Source organism: Castor canadensis, chromosome 15 (genome assembly GCF_047511655.1).
Source record: "Castor canadensis chromosome 15, mCasCan1.hap1v2, whole genome shotgun sequence".
NCBI lineage: Eukaryota > Metazoa > Chordata > Mammalia > Rodentia > Castoridae > Castor > Castor canadensis.
The window spans coordinates 24,289,015-24,309,110 of NC_133400.1; the positions used below are offsets into that span (position 1 = coordinate 24,289,015).

A 20,096-nucleotide genomic window follows, 5' to 3' on the forward strand; every position below is an offset into this window, starting at 1 on the left:
AAGAATGTATGTTGTGCAGAAGTTGGATGAAATATTCTGTAGACATCAGCTAGGTCCATTTTATCTATGGCGTGATTTAGTTCAAGGATTTCTTTACTGAGTTTTTGTTTGGATGACCTATCTACTGGTGATAAGGTGGTACTATGGTCTCCCACTACCACTGTGCTGGAGTTTGTATATGTTTTTAGGTCCTTCAGAGAATGCTTGATGAAGTTGGGTGCATGTAGGTTGATAATTGTTATTTTCTTTTGGTGTATTTCCCCTTTTATTAGTGTGGAGTATCCTTCTTTATCTCATTTGATCCATGTAAGTTTGAAGTCTACTTTATCCGAGATAAGTATTGTTACCCCTGCCTGTTTTCGAGGACCATTGGCTTGGTAAATCTTCTTCCAGCCTTTCACTGTCAGCCAGTGCTTATTTCTGTCAATGAGGTGGGTCTTCTGTAGGCAGTAGATTGTTGACTCTTCCTTTTTAATCCAGTTTGCAAGTCAATGTCTTTTGATGGGGAAATTTAGTCCATTAACATTCAGTGTTAGTATTGATAAGTATGTGGTGATCCCTCTCCTGTAGTTGTCTTTGTTGATTGAGGGTTTGGTTGTGTGTAGCTGAATCAATGTTACTCTATACTTTCTTGACTTTTCTTCTCCTGTGGTTTGGTATTGCCTTTCCTTTCATGGTTTTGTTTGCTTTCATTTTCTGTGTGCAGAATTCCTTGCAGAATCCTTCATAGTGGTGGCTTGGTGGTCACATATTGTTTTAATTTCTACTTCTTATGGAAGTCTTTTATTGTTCCATCTATTTTGAATGATAGCTTTGCTGGGTAGAGTATCCTAGGATTGAAGTTATTTTCATTCAGTGCCTGGAAGACCTCACACCATGCTCTTCTTGTTTTAAAGTTTCCGTTGAGAAATCTGCTGTGATTTTGATGGATTTGCCTTTGTATGTTATTTGTTTTTTCTCTCTGTCAGCCTTCAATAGTCTTTCTCTAGTCTCTGTACTTGTTTTTTTAATGATAATATGCTGTGGGGTAGTTCTATTTTGGTCAGGTCCTTTTGGTGTTCTGGAGGCTTCCTGTAACTGGATGGGCATAATTTTCTCTAGATTTAGGAAATTTTCTGTTATATTGTTGAATAAATTATGCATTCCTTTTGTTTACACCTCTTCTCCTTCTTCAATGCCCATGATTCTCAGGTTTGGTCTTTTGATGGAGTCTGTGAGTTCTTGCATTTTCTTTTCACAGGTCTTGAGGTGTTTAACTAATAGTTCTTCAGTTTTTCCTTTACCATTTCATCTTCGAGTTCTGAGATTCTGTCTTCTGCTTGTTCTAGTCTGCTAGAGTGGCCTTCCATTTTGTTTTGTATTTGTTTCATTCTTTTTTCTGAGATTTTCCATATCATGGGTCACGTCTTCTTTAACATTGTCAGTTTTCATCCTTAATTCCTTTATCTCTCTATTTAGTATATTCTCTGTTTCATTTTGGTATTTATTTAGGGCTCCTATGATTTCATTTATTTGTTTCTGTGTTTTCTTATAATCTTTGTTTTTGTTGTCATGGAATTTCTTGAGTGCCTCCTGTAAATTTTGGTTGACCATGTCTAGTATCATCTTTATGAAATTCTCCTTGATTACTTGCAGGATTTCTTCATTCAGTACGTTCCTTTGGGCTTTGTGGGGTTCCTTTGTATAGTTTATCTTTGTTTTTTTGGAGTCTGGATCTGGGTATCCGTTTTCTTCATTTTTCTCTAAATCCTGTACTACTTTATTTTGGGTGGGGGGAGAATGGTTTCCATACCTTTTTCATCTACCCGTATTTCCTCTAGGTACCATTTCTGTCCCTGGACTATGTTTAATTTAGTATTAGCTGGGTTATGATATTAATACTAATAAAACCAAGAGAGAAGGAGAAAAAAGAGAAAGTGAAGGAAAGATGAAAGAAAGAAGAGAAAAAAAGAAGAAGAAAGTGAAAAAATTGGAGAGATGGTGGGTGATCAAACAGCAAACCAGACAGCCAAACACTTAAGGAAGGGGAAAAATAAATCACCAGTTCTGGAACAGTAGAATTGCAGTCTTCCTTGTTCTGATGTTACTCCTTTAGCATCCAGTCCTGTCTGTCTGTGTCTCTTAGGCAGGTTTGGAGCCCACTTGTGGTGGCCTGAGCGGGAGCCTGGTGGAGCGGTTATCTGGCAAGCATGTAGAGCTGTGGCCTGGTGCAGTCTGAGGGGCGTGGATCCCGGTTTGGCAGGAGATATGGTTGTCTCACACGGAGCTGGTGCCCAGTGAGCCCTTAGGGGTGGGGATTCTGGTGGGGCATGGATCCAGTCATCCCACATGGAGCTGGGGTCCAACAGGGCCTGAAGGGCTGTGGACCTGAGGTTTGGAGGATCAGAGGGGTTGGGATCCCAGCAGGGCATGGTCCAGCACATAGCTGGGGCCTGGCAGGGCCTGAGGAGCAGGGATCCCAGCAGAGCGTGGATCCAGTGCCAAGCTGGAGCCTGGGGCAGCCCAAGGGGTGGAGATCCTGGCATACTATTTTCATTTCATGGTACATTTCCTCCCATATACCTGGAATCATCTCTAGCTTCCAAACCAAGGCCATTCCCTCTAGATGTCTAGATGTGATATATCTGTCTATCTATCTGTCTATTAATTTATCTATCATCATCATCTATGTATCATCTATCCATCTATAGCTATCTAAATTATAATTCAACAGGAAAAGAAAATACACTTTAATTTGAGCACTGTGGAGGCACAATCATTTTTTAATGTGTTTGTCCAAGTGTACTTTCTCCCTTGTGCTCTGTCTAGCAGGTTTAGCATTTCTGCAAAGCTGTTATTGAATTGTATGGTGGGTATGTGTTAATTCATCTCTGGTTGTGTATCTTTTACCTTTCATTTATGGTATCATGTAGCACAAATCACATTGCCAGCAGAAAGTATTGGTGCATTATATGAATCCCCAAAGAACTGTTTTCCTGTGGGTTAGTACCACTTAATCTCATAAGTGAAAGACACTTTTCACAGATACTAAGATAATGATTGCACATTGAATTGGAAAGAGTTTCTAGGAATAACAAAGCTAGGGGTTTCATAACAGGGTAATGTGTTCAACAAGACTTGTTCAAAAGATGAAGCTAGCACAGCATTTTATATCAACTGCAATCTTTGAACAGCACAATCTTGGAGACCCACGATGAGTGAATTACAGTAATCAGCCTTCAAAATGACAAAAGAGTTAATCAACATCCCCTTGCCCTTCTTGTGAAGTCTCTCAATCTGGTGATATCACAGAAATTATAAAAAGAAGTCTTCATGAGGGATACAAAATGCTTCTCAAATGATATCGCTAAAGACAATGGAAAGAAAAAACACACACAAGTTTTAAATTTTTTAGATGACTGAAACTAGAATCTAATCAAAAGTACTCCCTGGATGATGAGACATAACGAACTGCTGTTTAGCATGAGGGAGAACTTAGACCAAGCTAGGATTTATGTTCTTAAACCTTTGCACCAGGGAAATCTCCATTTGATTGAATAAAGGGAAGATAAAACCATGTCCTTTAAATACCAGAGAATCAAGCACATCAGTCCAGTCACAGCTAGGTAATAAATGCTAATTTCAGAACAAGATGATCCCTTTTACACTTATTTTTTCTGCCTGGGTTCACCTCCAATTCCCTGCCTTCTCACATCCATTCCCCAGTGCCAGGTTGAACTCTCCATTGAATTAAAATCATGGAGAATGAGTGTTCTTATTAATTATTTGATTGGATTAGATTTTCAAAATGGAGTTTCAGGAAAACTCTTCTCAGGGATAATTGTTTAACTTCCTCATCCTAATCTATGATACAGTTAATGCTACTGAGAGTCTAGTGGACTCAGTGTATCAGATTTTCATCATTGTCACCAGATATGTGACAGAAACAAAGCAAAGAATTATGTATTTTGGGTCGTAGTTTCAGAGGTTCAGTCCATGGTTGCTTGGCCCCATGCACTTGGACAGAACATCATGTTGGCTGTAGCTTATTGAGAAGGAGGCTGATCACCTCATGGTAGAAAGGATGCAGAGAAAAACTGGAAGGGACCTGGCACCAAGTATAACCTTTAAAGGCTCATCTGAATGATTTGCTTCCTCTAGGTAGGCTTCACCTCCTACATTTTCCATCACCTCCCAAAACAGCATCACCAACTGGGACCAAACATTGAACACATGAACCTACAAGAGACATTTCATTTTCACACTATATATAGTAGTTTGCTTGGTCCTTCTTTGAATACCAGTTGTGTTTTATCCTTTTTAAAGTTATAAAACATGAGGTTCCTTCATTGTCAGGGAATAAGGTTTGTCCCCTGAGTGTTTTGTTATTTATCCAAGAGTAAATAGTTGTAAGACAATCTAAATCTAAATCTTAGAACTATACAGAGTAGGAAATTTATGAAAATCAGAGACAAAGATTGTAACAAGATAATTTTAATTTTATCAACTCAAAGGTATCCTGGAATTTCCATGGTGATAAAAATGTCTAAGCTGATTTTCTTTATTGTGAGGTTATTTATCAGATATCCACATTAAAGAATTTTACTAGCTTTCATACAAGAAAGCATTTTATCATACAGCCTGATTAAAAATTGGAAATGATTTGTTAACAAGTCAGTGCAATGGAAACTATTAAGCTACTGAACATGCCATATGAGCACTGACAATGTGTTATAGTAAACATGTGGGGAGATATGAACACTACTGTTGCTTAATCCCTACTGTTAAAACAGAGGAACACACACTATGTCTTGGGCAATGGAGAGTTAATAAGACTGGAACAACCAAAAGATGTTTTAATTTAGTTTAGTTTTCAAAACAGAGAATAGGCATCTCCTATCTGCCTGATTAAAATCAAGGTTTGGAATGGATAAGAAATGCCATTTAATTGAGTATTCAAGTTACTTTTAGTATTCACAGATTAAAACTTAGTAATTCTGAATTTCAAGAGGAACGATAGCCTGTCCTAATTACTATATTTTGCGCTCTGTGCTAGGCTAATACTAAATACCAATGACTTTAGCCAGATGCTTGTAATCCTAGCTACTCAGGAGGCAGAGATCAGGAGGATCCTGGTTCAAAGTCTGCCTGGGCAAATAGTTTGCAAGATCTTATCTCAAAAAACTTTATCACAAAAAATTGCACTGGTGGAATGGCTCAAAGTGAAGGCCCGGACTTCAAGCCCCAGTAGTGAAAAACAAAAAAAGATTTTCGAAATAGGAAATCTGTCTTTTGTCTGTAAACAGCCTAAAGCTACTAATGCATGGGGTGCTGTGAGCCATACCAGGGGAAATGAAGTAGAAGTAATTCTTCAGTTAATTTTAATTTGCTATTTTAGGATTTCACCAATATCTTGCAATAGCTATCATAGTGAAATTATCTGTCTTTTGAATAAAAATAAGCAACATGAATAGCTAAGACCCAACACAATGAGAAAATTTAAGAAGATCAAGTGCACTTCAGTTTCTTTCTGTCCTGCATTTTAAGCCTCAAGATAGCTGGAGAAAAGTTCCAGAAAATCTTCCTTTTCAATGAGTTGCTGCTACTTGTGGGGTTGAAATTGGAGACAGTGGACTCAGGCAAGCAAGTATTCTTTCTTATATAGCTTGGACTGTAGCATGTAAGCATGCTGAATGTCCTGAAAAACCCTTGGAAAGAATCACTGCTTGTTTAACAACCAAGCTACTCCCAATGTTGTAGAGTAAAGACTCATAATATACAGCTTTCCAGCTAGGTCATCTTGAGCCACTCAACTGAACAGACATTATGCTCATTTTACAGATAAGGAAACACATATATGCCATATTTCTCAAGGAGGTAACCTCTGAACCACAATATTTTATTATCTTGAAGTACTTCTAGAAAACAAAGACATTCTGGCAATATTTTTGGTGCTTGAATAAAGCACTCACATTCTAGCCTTATCTTTTAGGGTTTTGGCACAAGTAGGTTGATTGAGAAGAATTTAATGAAGGAGATACTGACAATGGTATGACCTGGTTAAGAGAGGCCATCAATGAAGCAACCCAAAACTAGCAGCTGAATTACCAATAATCACTCCTTTACCTGAAGGAGCCTGGGGATGAGGTAATTATTGGCTGTTAGGTAGAGTTTTACTTTAACAGTATGTGTAAATAATGAACACAGTATGCCTTAACATGTGGTGAATGTCTCTGGGCAGTGTCTAACTTCACTCTGCTTCATTCTTACAAGTATAACCTGCTAGTATAATCCATGTTGGTGGAACCTAATAGAAATCCAGAAAGTAAGAGAGAAAGCAAGACATTAAGACCTCTCTTTTATGCCAAGAGTAAGTGGAAAAGGTGGATAGTGAAAATGGAAGAACAATTATTAGTGAATACTGAGTAGTCTAGCCACCAATTTAGGTATGCAATAAATAAGGTCCAGTGAGGGTAGGAGAAAGTGAAAGGAAACAGGGTAACTGGGTAACCACTGTATGCCAAGAACATTGGAGTAATTATCTTATGTGATTTTAGAATATTCACCATAAGGGGCTGGCTATTGTCTTCACTTGACAAGGTGGAATATTGAGTCTTGGAAGGTTTCATAATTTTTTAAAGATCATAAAGCTATTGTGTGTGAGAATAAGATAAGAAACCAAATGTGCTTGGCTTCAGTTATGAGACAGCATTCTTAAGGGGAATCAAAAATTTCAATATAGTTAAGCAATGTGAAACAGTGCATATAAATGTTGGAGGCCATAAAAATTCTATAGTTGGTGGAGATCTACAGAGCATTTCTTGTCCGATCTGAAAGGAGTGAAGAGCTACTTCATTCCTACTCTGATATATCTCATTGACAGTAATCCAGGTATGCTATTTTCAACTGGTTTACAAAATTATGTAAAAACTCAGTATCTGATAGACATCACTGTTGTGGTTTTGATCATTTTCATTCTCATAATAGATAAAAACTATGAGAACAACACATTTGAATCTGTTCTTATTAGAAGAAAGTTTCAAGAATTCTTCCACTCAACCTGAGAAGTCTCATTATACATCAGACATGATCCCACCAACTTTCTTGAGAAACATTGCTGCCTTACTCAGAAAGTTATATCATTTTTCTGTGGTTATGAGAAGCTCTATGTCAAATGACAAAGTTCAATGTGTGACATTAATTAAGTGATGACCTTAGAATGCAATGGTACCTAAACTTTGCAACCATTCATATAAAATATGATGGGAATAAAACAATTATTCAATATTTTCTACCAAAAATTTGACCCACATTGAAAATGGTCTGAATTATAAAAATATATATCCATAGCAAAATAGCTGTCTTGGCACATCAGCATGCTAACAATGAGGTCATGTTATTATTGTATCTGCTTTTTTATTTTTCTTTTATCCCTTGAATAATGCTACAGTCATCCAAATCTGAATAATTGCTATATATTTTTCTGTATTTGTTTTCAGATAGGTGTGATCTCTGAGTTATATTATGCTGCAATGAAACCCTGAAACAAATAATTGTGTTAAAAATTGCCATTATTTTACTATTAATGTTTCCAAATAAGCAGGGTTATCCAGTTGAGTGCTCCCTGAATGAGAAGCTCTTATATAAACATGATCTCAAGGTCTAATAAAATGATGGGAACTGAGCACTCTTCCCAGAGCCTGCTCCTTGCAGTGGTGGATTGAATTTCCCTAGCCACTCTTGTGCCTCACTTGTCACTTGGGTCATTCAGAGACTTGAAAACCTTTTACAGACAGATGACTTAGTTAGAGCATATGGGTCAACACAAAGCAAAACAGGATAACAACTTCAGAAGTAAGCAAGAGAGTGCTTCATTTGCAATTTGAATTGAATATTTATGGTGTACTTGGGGTAAGAAGCAAAGAGAGAGGATTATATTTAATCTAGATAGCTTCCTGCTACTTGAACATGTATTCAATGGAATATTCTGATCTAGACGTGAGAGTTTTTATTACGAGTATTTAACAGTATAGAGCACTTTATGACACAGACTTAAGTAAAAATGTAGGAAACAGAAAAGTATAGTATTGCTCTAGAGACAGAGCTCAGGATAGACCACTTACCTAGTATGCATGGATTCATTACTTACCAGTGGAAAAAAATAGAAGAATTTCTTATTATAGCAATATTAAATTTTTAGTTATTCAAAATTGGAAGAAATCAAATAATCCATCAATATGGGAATGCTTAGGCTACTTATATTCATATGATGAAAATTATGTACCCAGAAGAATTAGTGAGGTGAACTACTATATACTGGCCAGGAAGGTTCTCAAAAACATTCATTGTGAGAAAAAGGAGGATTCAGAAAAATTCTTATATTTACATTTTGGTTAAAGGTTTAAATGCATTTATCTGTGTATACATATCATAATTTTGCAGTGATGCATATCAAAATATCAACAATATTTATCTATAAAACACTGGAGGTAGGAAAAAGGCTAAAATAAAGATTTTCAAAATAACCTCAGAAGCATGTAAAAAAATTTAAATTTTTTCACAAGAATATTAGATTACATTATAGACATACTTTATATATATAGTACATTATACATTATGCATATAATGTACTATATATGTGTGTATTAAAATAGCACATTGAAACCCATCAAAACTTATTTAAAAAGGGGGAAGAAGGATAGTTATGAAAGGATAACATAGACGGGATGAATTTGATCAATGGACATTATATGCATGGTGTAAATATCATAATGCAACCCTTTGTACAATTAGTATATGTTAAGAAAAATTTTTAAAAAAGCAAAAAGAATATGAAATTATTAGTGAAAAAAACCAGCATGAAACTCTACAAATGTTTCTTAAAAGTCAATAGAAAGATTTTAGCAGTGATAATTTTCTTGTGATTTTTGTTTTACCCACTTTTCTCTTTTTGGTATCTTCCCATTTTCTTTAAAACAATTGTTATTTTTCTAGTAGAAAAGATGTAACTAAACTGTTAAAATATAAATGTAATTGAATATTACCTTAGGATTTAGACACTTGACTATATTAGTTTTGATTGGTATTTTATTCATCTGAATTGACTCTAATGATGCATTTATTTCCTTCATTTTTCTAATGTATTTGTGAGATTCAGAATAATATGTCTTAGACTTCAGAGCCTTCAAGCTATTTGTCTATTTGTTCATCTTGTAGGAGAATTGGAGTCTGTGATAAATTAGAGGATTCTTTCACTTCTAGGGTTTTCCTGGGTGGATGAGGATGTGTTATGATTTATACTTTAATTTGGTAAGAAGTTTACTTTCTAAAGTATATTTTTGCAAGTTCTTTTTATGCATCATAAAATGTGTTTTTGCAAGTTATCCATGAGTGTCTATGACTACAGTCTTTTCTGGTGTTGATATCATGATACATACCAGTTAAATGTCAACAGAAAATTCTCAGTAGGCACTTGTGTGCTTATGAGTATGTGTGTGAGACTCACACAACTCATTTTTGAATAAGCTCTGTATCTGAAAATCATTCTTCTATTTTTCTCCTTCAGCTGTTATAAAAACTGCCCTTCCCAACATGGACAGAGAAGCCAAGGAGGAGTACCTGGTTGTTATCCAAGCCAAAGATATGGGTGGACACTCTGGTGGACTGTCTGGGACAACAACACTTACAGTGACCCTTACTGATGTTAATGACAATCCTCCAAAATTTGCACAAAGTAAGTTATTTTCCTGCACTTATGAGAATCACTTCAGTTTGTATTATAATATTCACTGACATTCTATAAGCTAATAGAAATCATTGTTTACTTGATTGCATGGTATGGCAACACATACATATCTGAGTAATATGTATGAATAATATGTGAATATGAATAAAAATTTACTGTGTGTATTACATTTATCCCAATTTTAATTATTAGAAAGGCGTTTTTAAAAATTTCAAGTGTACAGTAAGAGAGAATTACAATGAATTTTAGAGAGAAATGACAGTGACGCTCAGATACTAACCCATTATTGATCTTGCTGCTCTATAAAAGAAATCAAATCACCAATGTCTGAATTTCCAAATTTACTGAAATTTCCAAATATTCAGTAAACTTACTGAAAAACATTTACCCCTCCTTCCTGCCACTGGGAGAGACATCAGTAATCACTGATTCTGTTCTACCCTTTGAGTTGTGTCTGCTTTAGAAACTTCAACAGCAATGCCATGCAGTCGCCATCAATGCATCAGGGAGATGATCATTATCAGCCAACTTTCTTATTCTCTCATAAAACTCTTATGAGCATTTGTCCCAGTAATGTGATATAAAAGAATGATTCAGCAAGGCTTTCTAACATGAGGACTCTTGAACTGAGCTATGAAGAATGAATGGAATTGGAACAAGATGAAAGCAGTGGAGGGAGAATGAGAATTACAGCTAAAAAGGATGTGTAATAGGTATTCAGCATTTTTTTTTCAGAATTCACATATGAATTAGTAAGAGTAGATGGTATTTGCTTCTGTGTAGCTTATTTCCTTTAACATAATATCCTCTAGGCTCTGCTATGTTGTCAATGGCAAGATCTTCTTTTTTAAGGCTTCATAATATTTCATTATTTATATTTAACATAATTTCTTTGTTTAGTCTTCCAGCATTTTGTTTCTATTCCTTTACAGTTGTAAATAATGCTGCACTGAATATGGCAGTACATATATCTTTCTGGGGCGGAGTTTTGTTTTCAAATCATTAAATTGTGCACATTAAACATATACAATACAAAAAAAGCCCCATGGAAGGTGGGCATATGAACTCGAATGGAAATGCAAAGGATTTCAGTGCAATGGCATCATAAAGCACTGGAGAAAATGTTGCAACGAGGGGTAGAAATTAGCTGTACATGTATTTGAACATCATTTCACATACAATAGCCTTATTCTAAGATCACTGGGAAGCCCTACAAAGATTTTCAAATTGCAAGCAGAGTCATAATCTTTGGTTCCAGGGAAATCAGAAAGAGATGAAATTTACTTTCTTCTAGTGTTTTCTCCATATTGCATCTCATTAAGAGGATATTTTCCAAATATTCATGTAAAAGGTGTTGGTATCTCTGGCAAGCAAAGGTGCCCACAGCAGAAGTGGAGCAAAGCATGGGTGTGATAAATATTTAGGAATTAATCATGACAAATATGTAAGGATGGATTGAATTTTTGGTTAAGGAATATATGTTATCATATTTCTGATATTAGAGACTAGATGATTGATGATGATTATTGCTGGGATAGGAAACACCACAGAAAAACTAATCTTTGACAAGACAGAGAAAAGTGAACAGGGGAGAGAGGAGTTTGAAAAGATATAGTTGATATCATTTGAAAATTTATCAGCAGAAATTCCAATGTAGAATGAATAGAGGAGATATATTTTCATTAAGAATTTCATAATTTTTATATCTGGTTAATTATAAATTAGACAACAATGCAACCCTTTTAGCAAAATTATTGAAGTAGAGAGCATTATTTAGCCTGTCATTTCCCCAGTCCTTTATTTCTTTTTCAGTTGCCATTATAGTTAATGCAGCAATATGCAACTGTTCTTTCTCAGAAAATGATTATTTCAATTCAAAAGTGGAAGATGAGTTGCCTAAGTGTTCCCATGTTTAGAGAGAATAGCTATTAACTATGATAACACTGATAGAGATGATGAGAAGGAGCAGAATATCAAAGGGTAAAGGAATGTTCCATTTGTTTAGTTTCTCAAAACTCCCTGATGTAGGACTGGCAGCAAGGTGAGGTTCCTGACTGACTTGTTTATTTAATAAATTTACCTAGGGGACAATCTCCAACCTAATCTGGAATCTAAAGTTTGCAGAAAATGGAATCATTACACCAATTATGAGACAACCCAGAGACTTGTACTCTACATGCTGATTTTCAATGCCTATTTTATGATAAAAGTATTTGGAAATTTTTTACCCCAACCCTATAACTTCATGATTCTAAGAGATTTTCTTTATTTCAGCATTATGTAAAAGGGTATTAGCACTTGAAGAAACTTTGCTCTTCAACTAGGCCAATCTTTTTATATAGGGTAAAATGAAACTTACTGTATTCAAGAGATTCAATGATTGAGTTCAAGTTAGAAATTAGAATTAGATAATGTTCTCCTGATTTAATCTTTCATTTTTTTATAGCTCATTGAATGTTTACTTTTCCCTTGATGCGGTTGTAAGTGGACAAAAATTTCCTGGCTGTCTGAGTTTGGTTCAGCAGAAACAGACAGTGAGAAGCAAAAAACAAAGAGCCAAAAATGTATTCATCATCCTACCAGCTACTGCTGTAGGTGTATACAACTTTATCAAACTTAGGAAAGTCGACTATTGCAAAGAAATAAAAGAAAAAAACCTGAAAGTCATCCTACTAGAGAAGGGAAGAGACTAGGATTTTATAAACTAATTCCTGTGAATATGTAACAGAGGCTCTGTGGGGGCATCAGTGCTTTTGTTCCAGCTTGACATACAATGGGCAAAATGGAATCTGAAAACTAAAGAAAACCCTCAGGCAAAGACATAGAGGGTTGGCAGTTAGATGTAGGGTAGGAGAGGGCTAAAGTGGTAATGTCCAAGGATTATTGTTGGAGCACCTCCAGCTTCCACTACACCATTGAAAGTGAGTGACACCAACATCAAAATGAAATGATTTAAATAAAAATAGGACAAGTGCCACTAGTTAGACATGTTTTACTGTCCCCATAGGAGAATGAAAACATACTGCAATTGTATTTTGCCTAGGGAATTTTTAAGGTAGGATTTTAGTCTTTAGAGCACTGAGGACTTCAGTAACAAGAAGAGTTTTTTGTGTCTGAACAGCTTGCTGCAGGGCACAGAGAAGTTTCGTGATTGGATTGTATCAAAACTGGTCTACAAGTTTGTAAATATAAAAGTAAGTTCAAAAGTGACTTTCAGAGTATTACACATTGCATCTTTCTATGCTGAAATTAGCTTAATATTTTATGTTTGGCAACAATGAATATCCCCACAGGCAGCCAATATGATTATACAGAAAATTGGAAAGAACTTTCACATTGATTCACTAATATTCTGATATAACTGTTCCAAATATATTCTTGGTAAACATGTGGTAGAATAAGTTCCATATCTCAGAAGAGTCGTGAAAAGAGTTCGCTACTTTTGGGAATTGTCTCTGATTTATTTAAAAGATGTTACATTTCACACAGGAAGGGATATTTCTGCCTTTTCTTTTACTGCCTTGGTAACATCTACAGGAATTCCTAGAACAAAGTGTTCCAGACATCTTTGCTAAATGGATCAGTGAACAGTTAGAATTTGTACATTACTCAGTGTTTCTCCTTTTTTCTAAGGTCTGTATCACTTCTCAGTACCAGAAGATGTGGTCCTTGGCACTGCAATAGGAAGAGTCAAGGCCAATGATCAGGATATTGGTGAAAATGCGCAGTCATCATATGACATCATTGATGGAGATGGAACAGCACTATTTGAAATCACTTCTGATGCTCAGGCCCAGGATGGCATTATAAGGCTAAGAAAGGTAAGCTAAGGAGATTTGGGTCATCTTCAAAATATCTCTATGCATCTTTACTTTTTAAGTTTTTGGGAGTTGAAAGGGCTGAACCAATCTTAGAGCTGGTAGATATTTAGTATTTACCTGTGAGACAGAATGAATAATAGAATCCTTTTAGCATCTCCAATCCTTTATGTCCACTTCACATTTCAGATAGAGCTCTGGTGAACAGTAACCACAATGGTGTTGGCCTCCAGTCTCTTACCACCCCCTCCAAATGCCTCAATAATGTTTCCTAAGTCACAAGAATACTCAGGCTTTGTCTAGAGTACTCGTGTCATGTAGAAAAAGCAACACCCTGAAGGGAACCCTCAACCAAAGGAGAACAAAATTGTGTTAACCATTACTATAGTTTGCAGAAACTATTCTAGGGCATATTGCATACAGTCAAAGAAGGAATAATTCTCAGTTGCCCCACAGAGGTAACAAGTTCAGTAGCTTTTAGTCTGCACCTGTATAACTCTCCCATTTCTGCATTCCTGCTTCCTGAAATATCTTCCCAAAATACATTGACATTTGCCCAGTTCCTTAAACTCATACAGGAAGAATACTCAGGCTCAGGTATCCTGGATAGCTATGGAATTCAAAGTTCAAAGACAACCCAGCTACCACTGGATACTTTAAACCAGGGTCAAAAGTCCAAACATTATGTGAAATAAAGGTCATCTTTGCCTTATGTCCAGGTGTGGGGATACACCTGGATAAAGGGATATCTCTATTATGAGTACAATATAATAATGTATGACAATTTGAGTCTGCTTTTACCAGTCACCTGATCTTTGGCTAGATGAGAAAAATCCTGAACTTTTTCCTATGTATTTCTCATCATACAACAATGTATATTCGTAAAAAATGTGAAGAAGACAGTTCATTATTTTATAAAAAATAAACATCTTTCACAAGGAAAAATACTCTTCACTATGATGAACAAAATGATTGAATGTTCAATATCATTCTTCATATATTTTTTTTGGTGTGTTTGTGTGTACTGGGAATTGAATCCAAGTCTTCATGCAGGCTAGATAGACAAACAATCTACCACTTAAATTATGCCCCCAGATCTTTTGTTTTTATTTATTTATTTTGTTTTTGAGACAGAGTGTCTCTACCTTTCTGACTGGGCCAACTTTGAGCTCTTGATTCTCCTCAATGACAGGTGAGAGAAATTTATCTCCGGGACAATCCTGGGAGAAGGCTTGGAGAATTATCAGAGTATGGAGGTTGGGACAGCAAGAGGGATGAGGAAAGACGAGATGTTGATCAGAAAGTCCAAAATATCAGACTGAGCAAATAGCTTTTAGTGGTCTATTGTACAGCCCAGTGACCACAGTTAATAATACTATATTTTGTGTTTCAACATTGCTAGAAGAATAGATTTTTGAACTTTTCTCTTTCCCCCAAAATACTGATAAAAATCTCTTGAACTGTTCAGGAATGGTGCATTAATGTGTCAGATATTGTCAGTAATGGTGCCATAAGGGCATTTCAAATTGTTTTTAAGTGATTGGTCAGATCTAATTTTATCTACGTATACTGCTTTCACTCATTCTTCTTCTAAATGTAACACAATTGGATTTATTTTTGCATACATATCTTCTTATATGCCCACCTGCTCCACAGGACAACACTTATAATACAGACCTCCAAAGAATGGGCTAAAAAATAATAAACTTCATTTCAGCTACATGATCAGTAGAATAGCAATGCTTTGGAAATGAAATAAGAAAACACTGTTTGTTGGGATTAGTGCTAAATTATGCTTTATAATGCCTCCTTGGACTAAACAATGATTATTTCTAGTTCTTTACATTTCACACACTGTTGCAGAAATGATAAAATATTCTTTCCAGGTAGAGATTGTGTTCAATGCTGCCTTATCTCCTGCCAGCAGAGGCCCGATTAACTGGCTGATTAGTATGCAGGTCATGTCATCACTAGTAAAATTTTATTATGACTCTGAAGTGAAATTTTGATGGCACAATTCATGACTGTGAATATTTTGTGAATTCCAAGTGAAATGAGCAAAACAAAACAAAACAATAGGAGATTACATTCACTGAGCTTGTATAATAAACGGATATCAATAAATGCCTGTAAAATTTACAGGTTGAATCAGGGGGAATGGATCCCATTAAGACTCACAAATGGGCTTAAATGCACATAACTTTCATCCATCACCATTATACTCATTTGTTCTTGCTGCTGTGGTCATTAGTGAGAAGCATTTATCTTTGTCATTTCTTAACAGCCTCTGGACTTTGAGACCAAAAAATCCTATACGCTGAAGGTAGAGGCAGCCAATGTCCACATTGACCCACGTTTCAGCAGCAGGGGACCCTTTAAAGACACGGCCACAGTCAAAATTGTCATTGAGGATGCTGATGAGCCTCCCATTTTCTCTTCACCAACTTACCTCCTTGAAGTTCATGAAAATGCTGCTCTGAACTCTGTGATTGGTCAAGTGACTGCTCGTGACCCTGATATCACTTCCAGTCCTATAAGGTATTTCTCTTTTAAAACGAACACTGGCTATCTCAAATGACAAGCAAATCAGTTCAAAATGCATTTATGCACACATGCTAGTTGGTTGCCTTAGAACTATGCCCACACAATGGAGGAATTTTGGTCAAAATCTGTGTCTGCGTGTGTGAGTGTGTGTGTGTGTGTGTTTGTGTTTTGTTTGTATATATGCATGTGTGTGCCTCCGAAGAGCCACATGATTGCATGGAGCCAGGAACAACAAGATGAATCTGTTCATGCAGCCTTTGGAAAGCTCAATGAAGATACAAAATTACTAGCATTTTGCAATATATTTGAGTGGGTCTTTTTTGCTTTGTTATTTTTCAGCATTGAGAAAGCATTGCCAGTTTGCACTCTGTTTCTTTTGACAGTTACAGTGAATTATATATTAGAATTTTGAGGCATGAGAACACTGTGTCAATGCATTAAGAGGTTCCTATCTTATTTCTGTGCTTGGTGTTTGGCTTTAAAATTATCTTCTTCTCAGTTCATGGGCATTTCTGATGGGTCAGCATATCTGGTCTCGTATCTTTTAGAGAAAAAATATTTCTCTGTCATTTCAAAAATGCCTTTAGTTTATACTTTCCCTGCTCTGAATTTTTTCCAATGATGAGAAATAATCCTTTATTAAAGTTTTTCTGCACTTTAGAAATGAGGCTCAATGCTAGTTTTTTTGAACTGTATACATCTTTTCTCTTTTAACAGTCAGCCAAATGACAGTACAGGTGCTCAAACTAAATAGCTTTCTTCCAAAAGCACAATGAAAATCTATATCTTGGATGCTGGTCTCCAAGGCTGAAGTGCTGGCTAATGACATGTTGTAGTGTGATTTCAAATGTTGGTTTAGAAATTATTTGGAGAGAGGGATGGATGGAGAGAGAGAGAGAGAGAGAGAGAGAGAGAGAGAGAGAGAGAGAGAGAGAGACAGAGAGAGACAGAGAGAGAGAGAGACAGAGAGAGAGAGAGAGACAGAGAGAGAGAGAGAGAATTATTTTTTTAAAAGATTTGTCCAAAATTTATGCATTAGATGCCAGCTCATATGGAACACTTTCAATTTCCAAGCCACATATCTCTGTGAAAGATATCTTTCCAATTGCTTTATTCAGAAAGAGCTTTAGAGTCTAGTGTTTTCTGGAAATTTTATCTATTTGCTTTTTAAAAATATTTTAAATTAGCATTACTCCCAATGTTGCTAAAACTATGTGACTGAGAATGAAACCCTGCATAGCAGACAGTTCCCCAAAGAATTTGAATTTGGATAAAAATAAATTATTTTCAGGTACGGAAGTTTTCTTTCATAAGAAACACTCTAATTCTAAATCTAGGATAATAAATAAGAGTACATCCTATATTGTTTTTTAAAGGTTGGAGGATATAACAGGGGGAATATAATAGAGGGTAAACTTGCTCAAAATACACCCCTTGCATGCATGAAATTTTCACAGAAAACCCCCTTGGACTATTAATGAATCTTCAATAAAAAAAAATGAGTGTATCCTACAAGGTTCTAAAGACATCTTTCTGAAGAAAACAACCTCTAAAAAGGTAGCTCTCAGATACAGGAGATATAGGAATAGGTAGAAAACCCAAAACATGAAAGTGTTTGATGTCCCCATTCCAGAGGAACTAATACAGAAACCTTAAATCAACAGAGGTCAACATGAGAAGGGGATCAGTAACCAGTGTAAAGATCGGTTAGAGATGAATCAACATGGGTTGCAACACATGTGTACATGAAAGCAATGCTAGGAATATTTCTTTATAGCTATTTTCAACTCAACTAGCAAAAACTCTTTGTCTTTCTTATTATGCTTATGTCTTTTCTTCATCAAAATTAGAGATAAAGGAAGAGAGGGAGGGAAGAGGGGAAAGTTTGGGGGAGGGAGCAGGGGGGAGATGTGACCCTAACAATGTATGCACATGTGAATAAATAAATAATTTTTTTAAAAGGTAGCTTTCCACCTGAGGGGTGGTCCACTGGACATTCTCAGTTCTAAAGGAATTCAAGAAAATATAGACATACAGAAAGCTCCTTATTTTGTCAAGATAATCATAATTGTGAAAGGTCAAGTATTAAAATGCAAGGGCAGAGAGTATTCAGTAAAATAAATTCACATGGGTATCAACATCCTGATTACATAGTAAAATTACACAACTTGATCACTCTGTTAGAATGCTTATATGAAGAGAGACAGTGACATTTATTGAAAGAATAAATGTACCTTGCTGTCATGTTTCTCCATTTTCTCTGAAAGGAATGCAGGAAGGAAATTTATATCTCCAAAATGTGAAGGGAGTAAGCCAGATTGGTTCAACCAAGAGACCACTCTTGGAGCTAGTTGTATTCTTGAAAGCAGGGAGCACATGAGCTCTCAGGAGAATGCCAGGCCAAGGCCCTAAGGAATAATAGAGATTCAAATACTGCAACCATCACAATGTGCATTCCAAACATGGTTTCTATGGCATCAATGAGGATGGACTTCCAGAGCAAAGACATGTCCCTCATCAGCTAGACAATGGGTCTGAAAGGCTATTTATGCCATAGTGAGAGTAACCTTGAATTGGCAGATCTGGCTTTAAATCCAGGCTCAAAAATTTCCACATTTTTGCCCATTTTATAACCATATCCATTATACTGATGGAGAAACAGAGATATACTGATAATAATTCCAGTCCACAGGGAATCAAGGTGTGATCCTCATTGTAATCGATTGTTACTATTTCTATCATTGTCCCTGATGGGAATGTTATGTGTAGAGGAAGTCAGAGGCTATTTGGCAATAACTGTCCAGCATGTCATTTCCAGATAAGCTAAAGAGATTTGAGGCTGTGATGCCAGGAAGAGACAGACAGATAATGTTCAATTTAATGTCACAGATATACCTATGCCTCTGATAGGTGTAAGTCATGTATTAGTCCCTAGGCATCTATAATCTCATCTAAAGAAAAGATGAATACTCTTGCAAAGCATTTACGGTACATTTTGAGGTTTCAGTCAGAAGGTGTGCCCCACGCAGTCCTGACAGGAGGTTGATTGACTCTATGAGAAGTGAATGGAAGAATCACCCATAGCACTTTTCCACATCTGCTCTGCAGTTCTGCAGTTCACGTCTCCAGCCACTCAGCTTATGGAGAGCAGTTTCCTCTGTCTATGTAAAACTGGCTAATTTGAGTAGAAAATTAAATTTCCTGACTAGCCACAGCAGTGCGTAGTTCCTTGTGAGTATAGCAGACAGATTTAGAGCTATTTCTGCTTTTTAAATAGAACTGAAGGACATAGATATTCAGGGAATCGCTGGCTAACATAACTTGCCTTATTTTCTCTTTAAGACTATCGTATTTTACATGCCGACAAGAATGAGTCCATCTTTCAGGATGACATTCGCTTTGCTATCCAGCAAGAAACAGGCTGTTGTCGTAGCATCTGACTTGTTAAAACATGCTGTTATTTGATGGTTGGTCAACTTCCTGTGATTCTCCTTTTAAAACACATTGCCTTTCTAGAAATACCAAGATTAAAAAATCTTATTCTTCATCTTTGTATCTGATCCATATCTATATGTCTGCATAGTCTCTTCTAAAGGAAAATTAACAGTGATGTGCAGCAAATCCATGATCTTACTTTGTCCCTTCCAGGAATATTAATTAGGAACTTGTTACTTTCTGTGATACTATATATCTCTCATTAATACAGAATAAAGTTGGATAAATTATTTAAAAGATGACAGATTTTGAACTTAGGAAGACTAAGTCTCAAATCATATCACTATTGCTTCCCAGTAAAACTGTTAGCTTCTGGCATTTTCAAGACTTACTTTCCTCATCGGACATGGTAATACCATCTTCCTCACAGCCTTACTTAGATTATTAAATAAAGTTATTTAATAATATGTTGGCACTATATAATTAGCAGTTAAGAAAAGGTAAGCCATCACCAATTCTATATTTTGTACACAAATTTAAAATTCAGTAGTTCATTTTATCAGAGATTTTTCTAC

The 20,096-nt window shown here is 36.0% G+C and overlaps 1 protein-coding gene across 4 annotated transcripts in view; it reads left to right on the plus strand.

Moving 5' to 3' along the window:
• Cdh8 (cadherin 8) overlaps positions 1–20,096 on the plus strand; it is a 346,818-nt gene that overhangs the window by 185,623 nt on the left and 141,099 nt on the right. For all 4 annotated transcript variants that reach the window (XR_012441939.1, XM_074055914.1, XM_074055912.1 and 1 more), the window contains 3 exons: positions 9,545–9,712; positions 13,358–13,545; positions 15,827–16,080. Coding sequence is in view for 3 of the 4 variants with exons in the window: in XM_074055914.1 (XP_073912015.1) it covers positions 9,545–9,712; positions 13,358–13,545; positions 15,827–16,080 (610 nt within the window). In the remaining variant the exon portion in view is untranslated. The remainder of the gene's footprint in view (positions 1–9,544; positions 9,713–13,357; positions 13,546–15,826; positions 16,081–20,096) is intronic.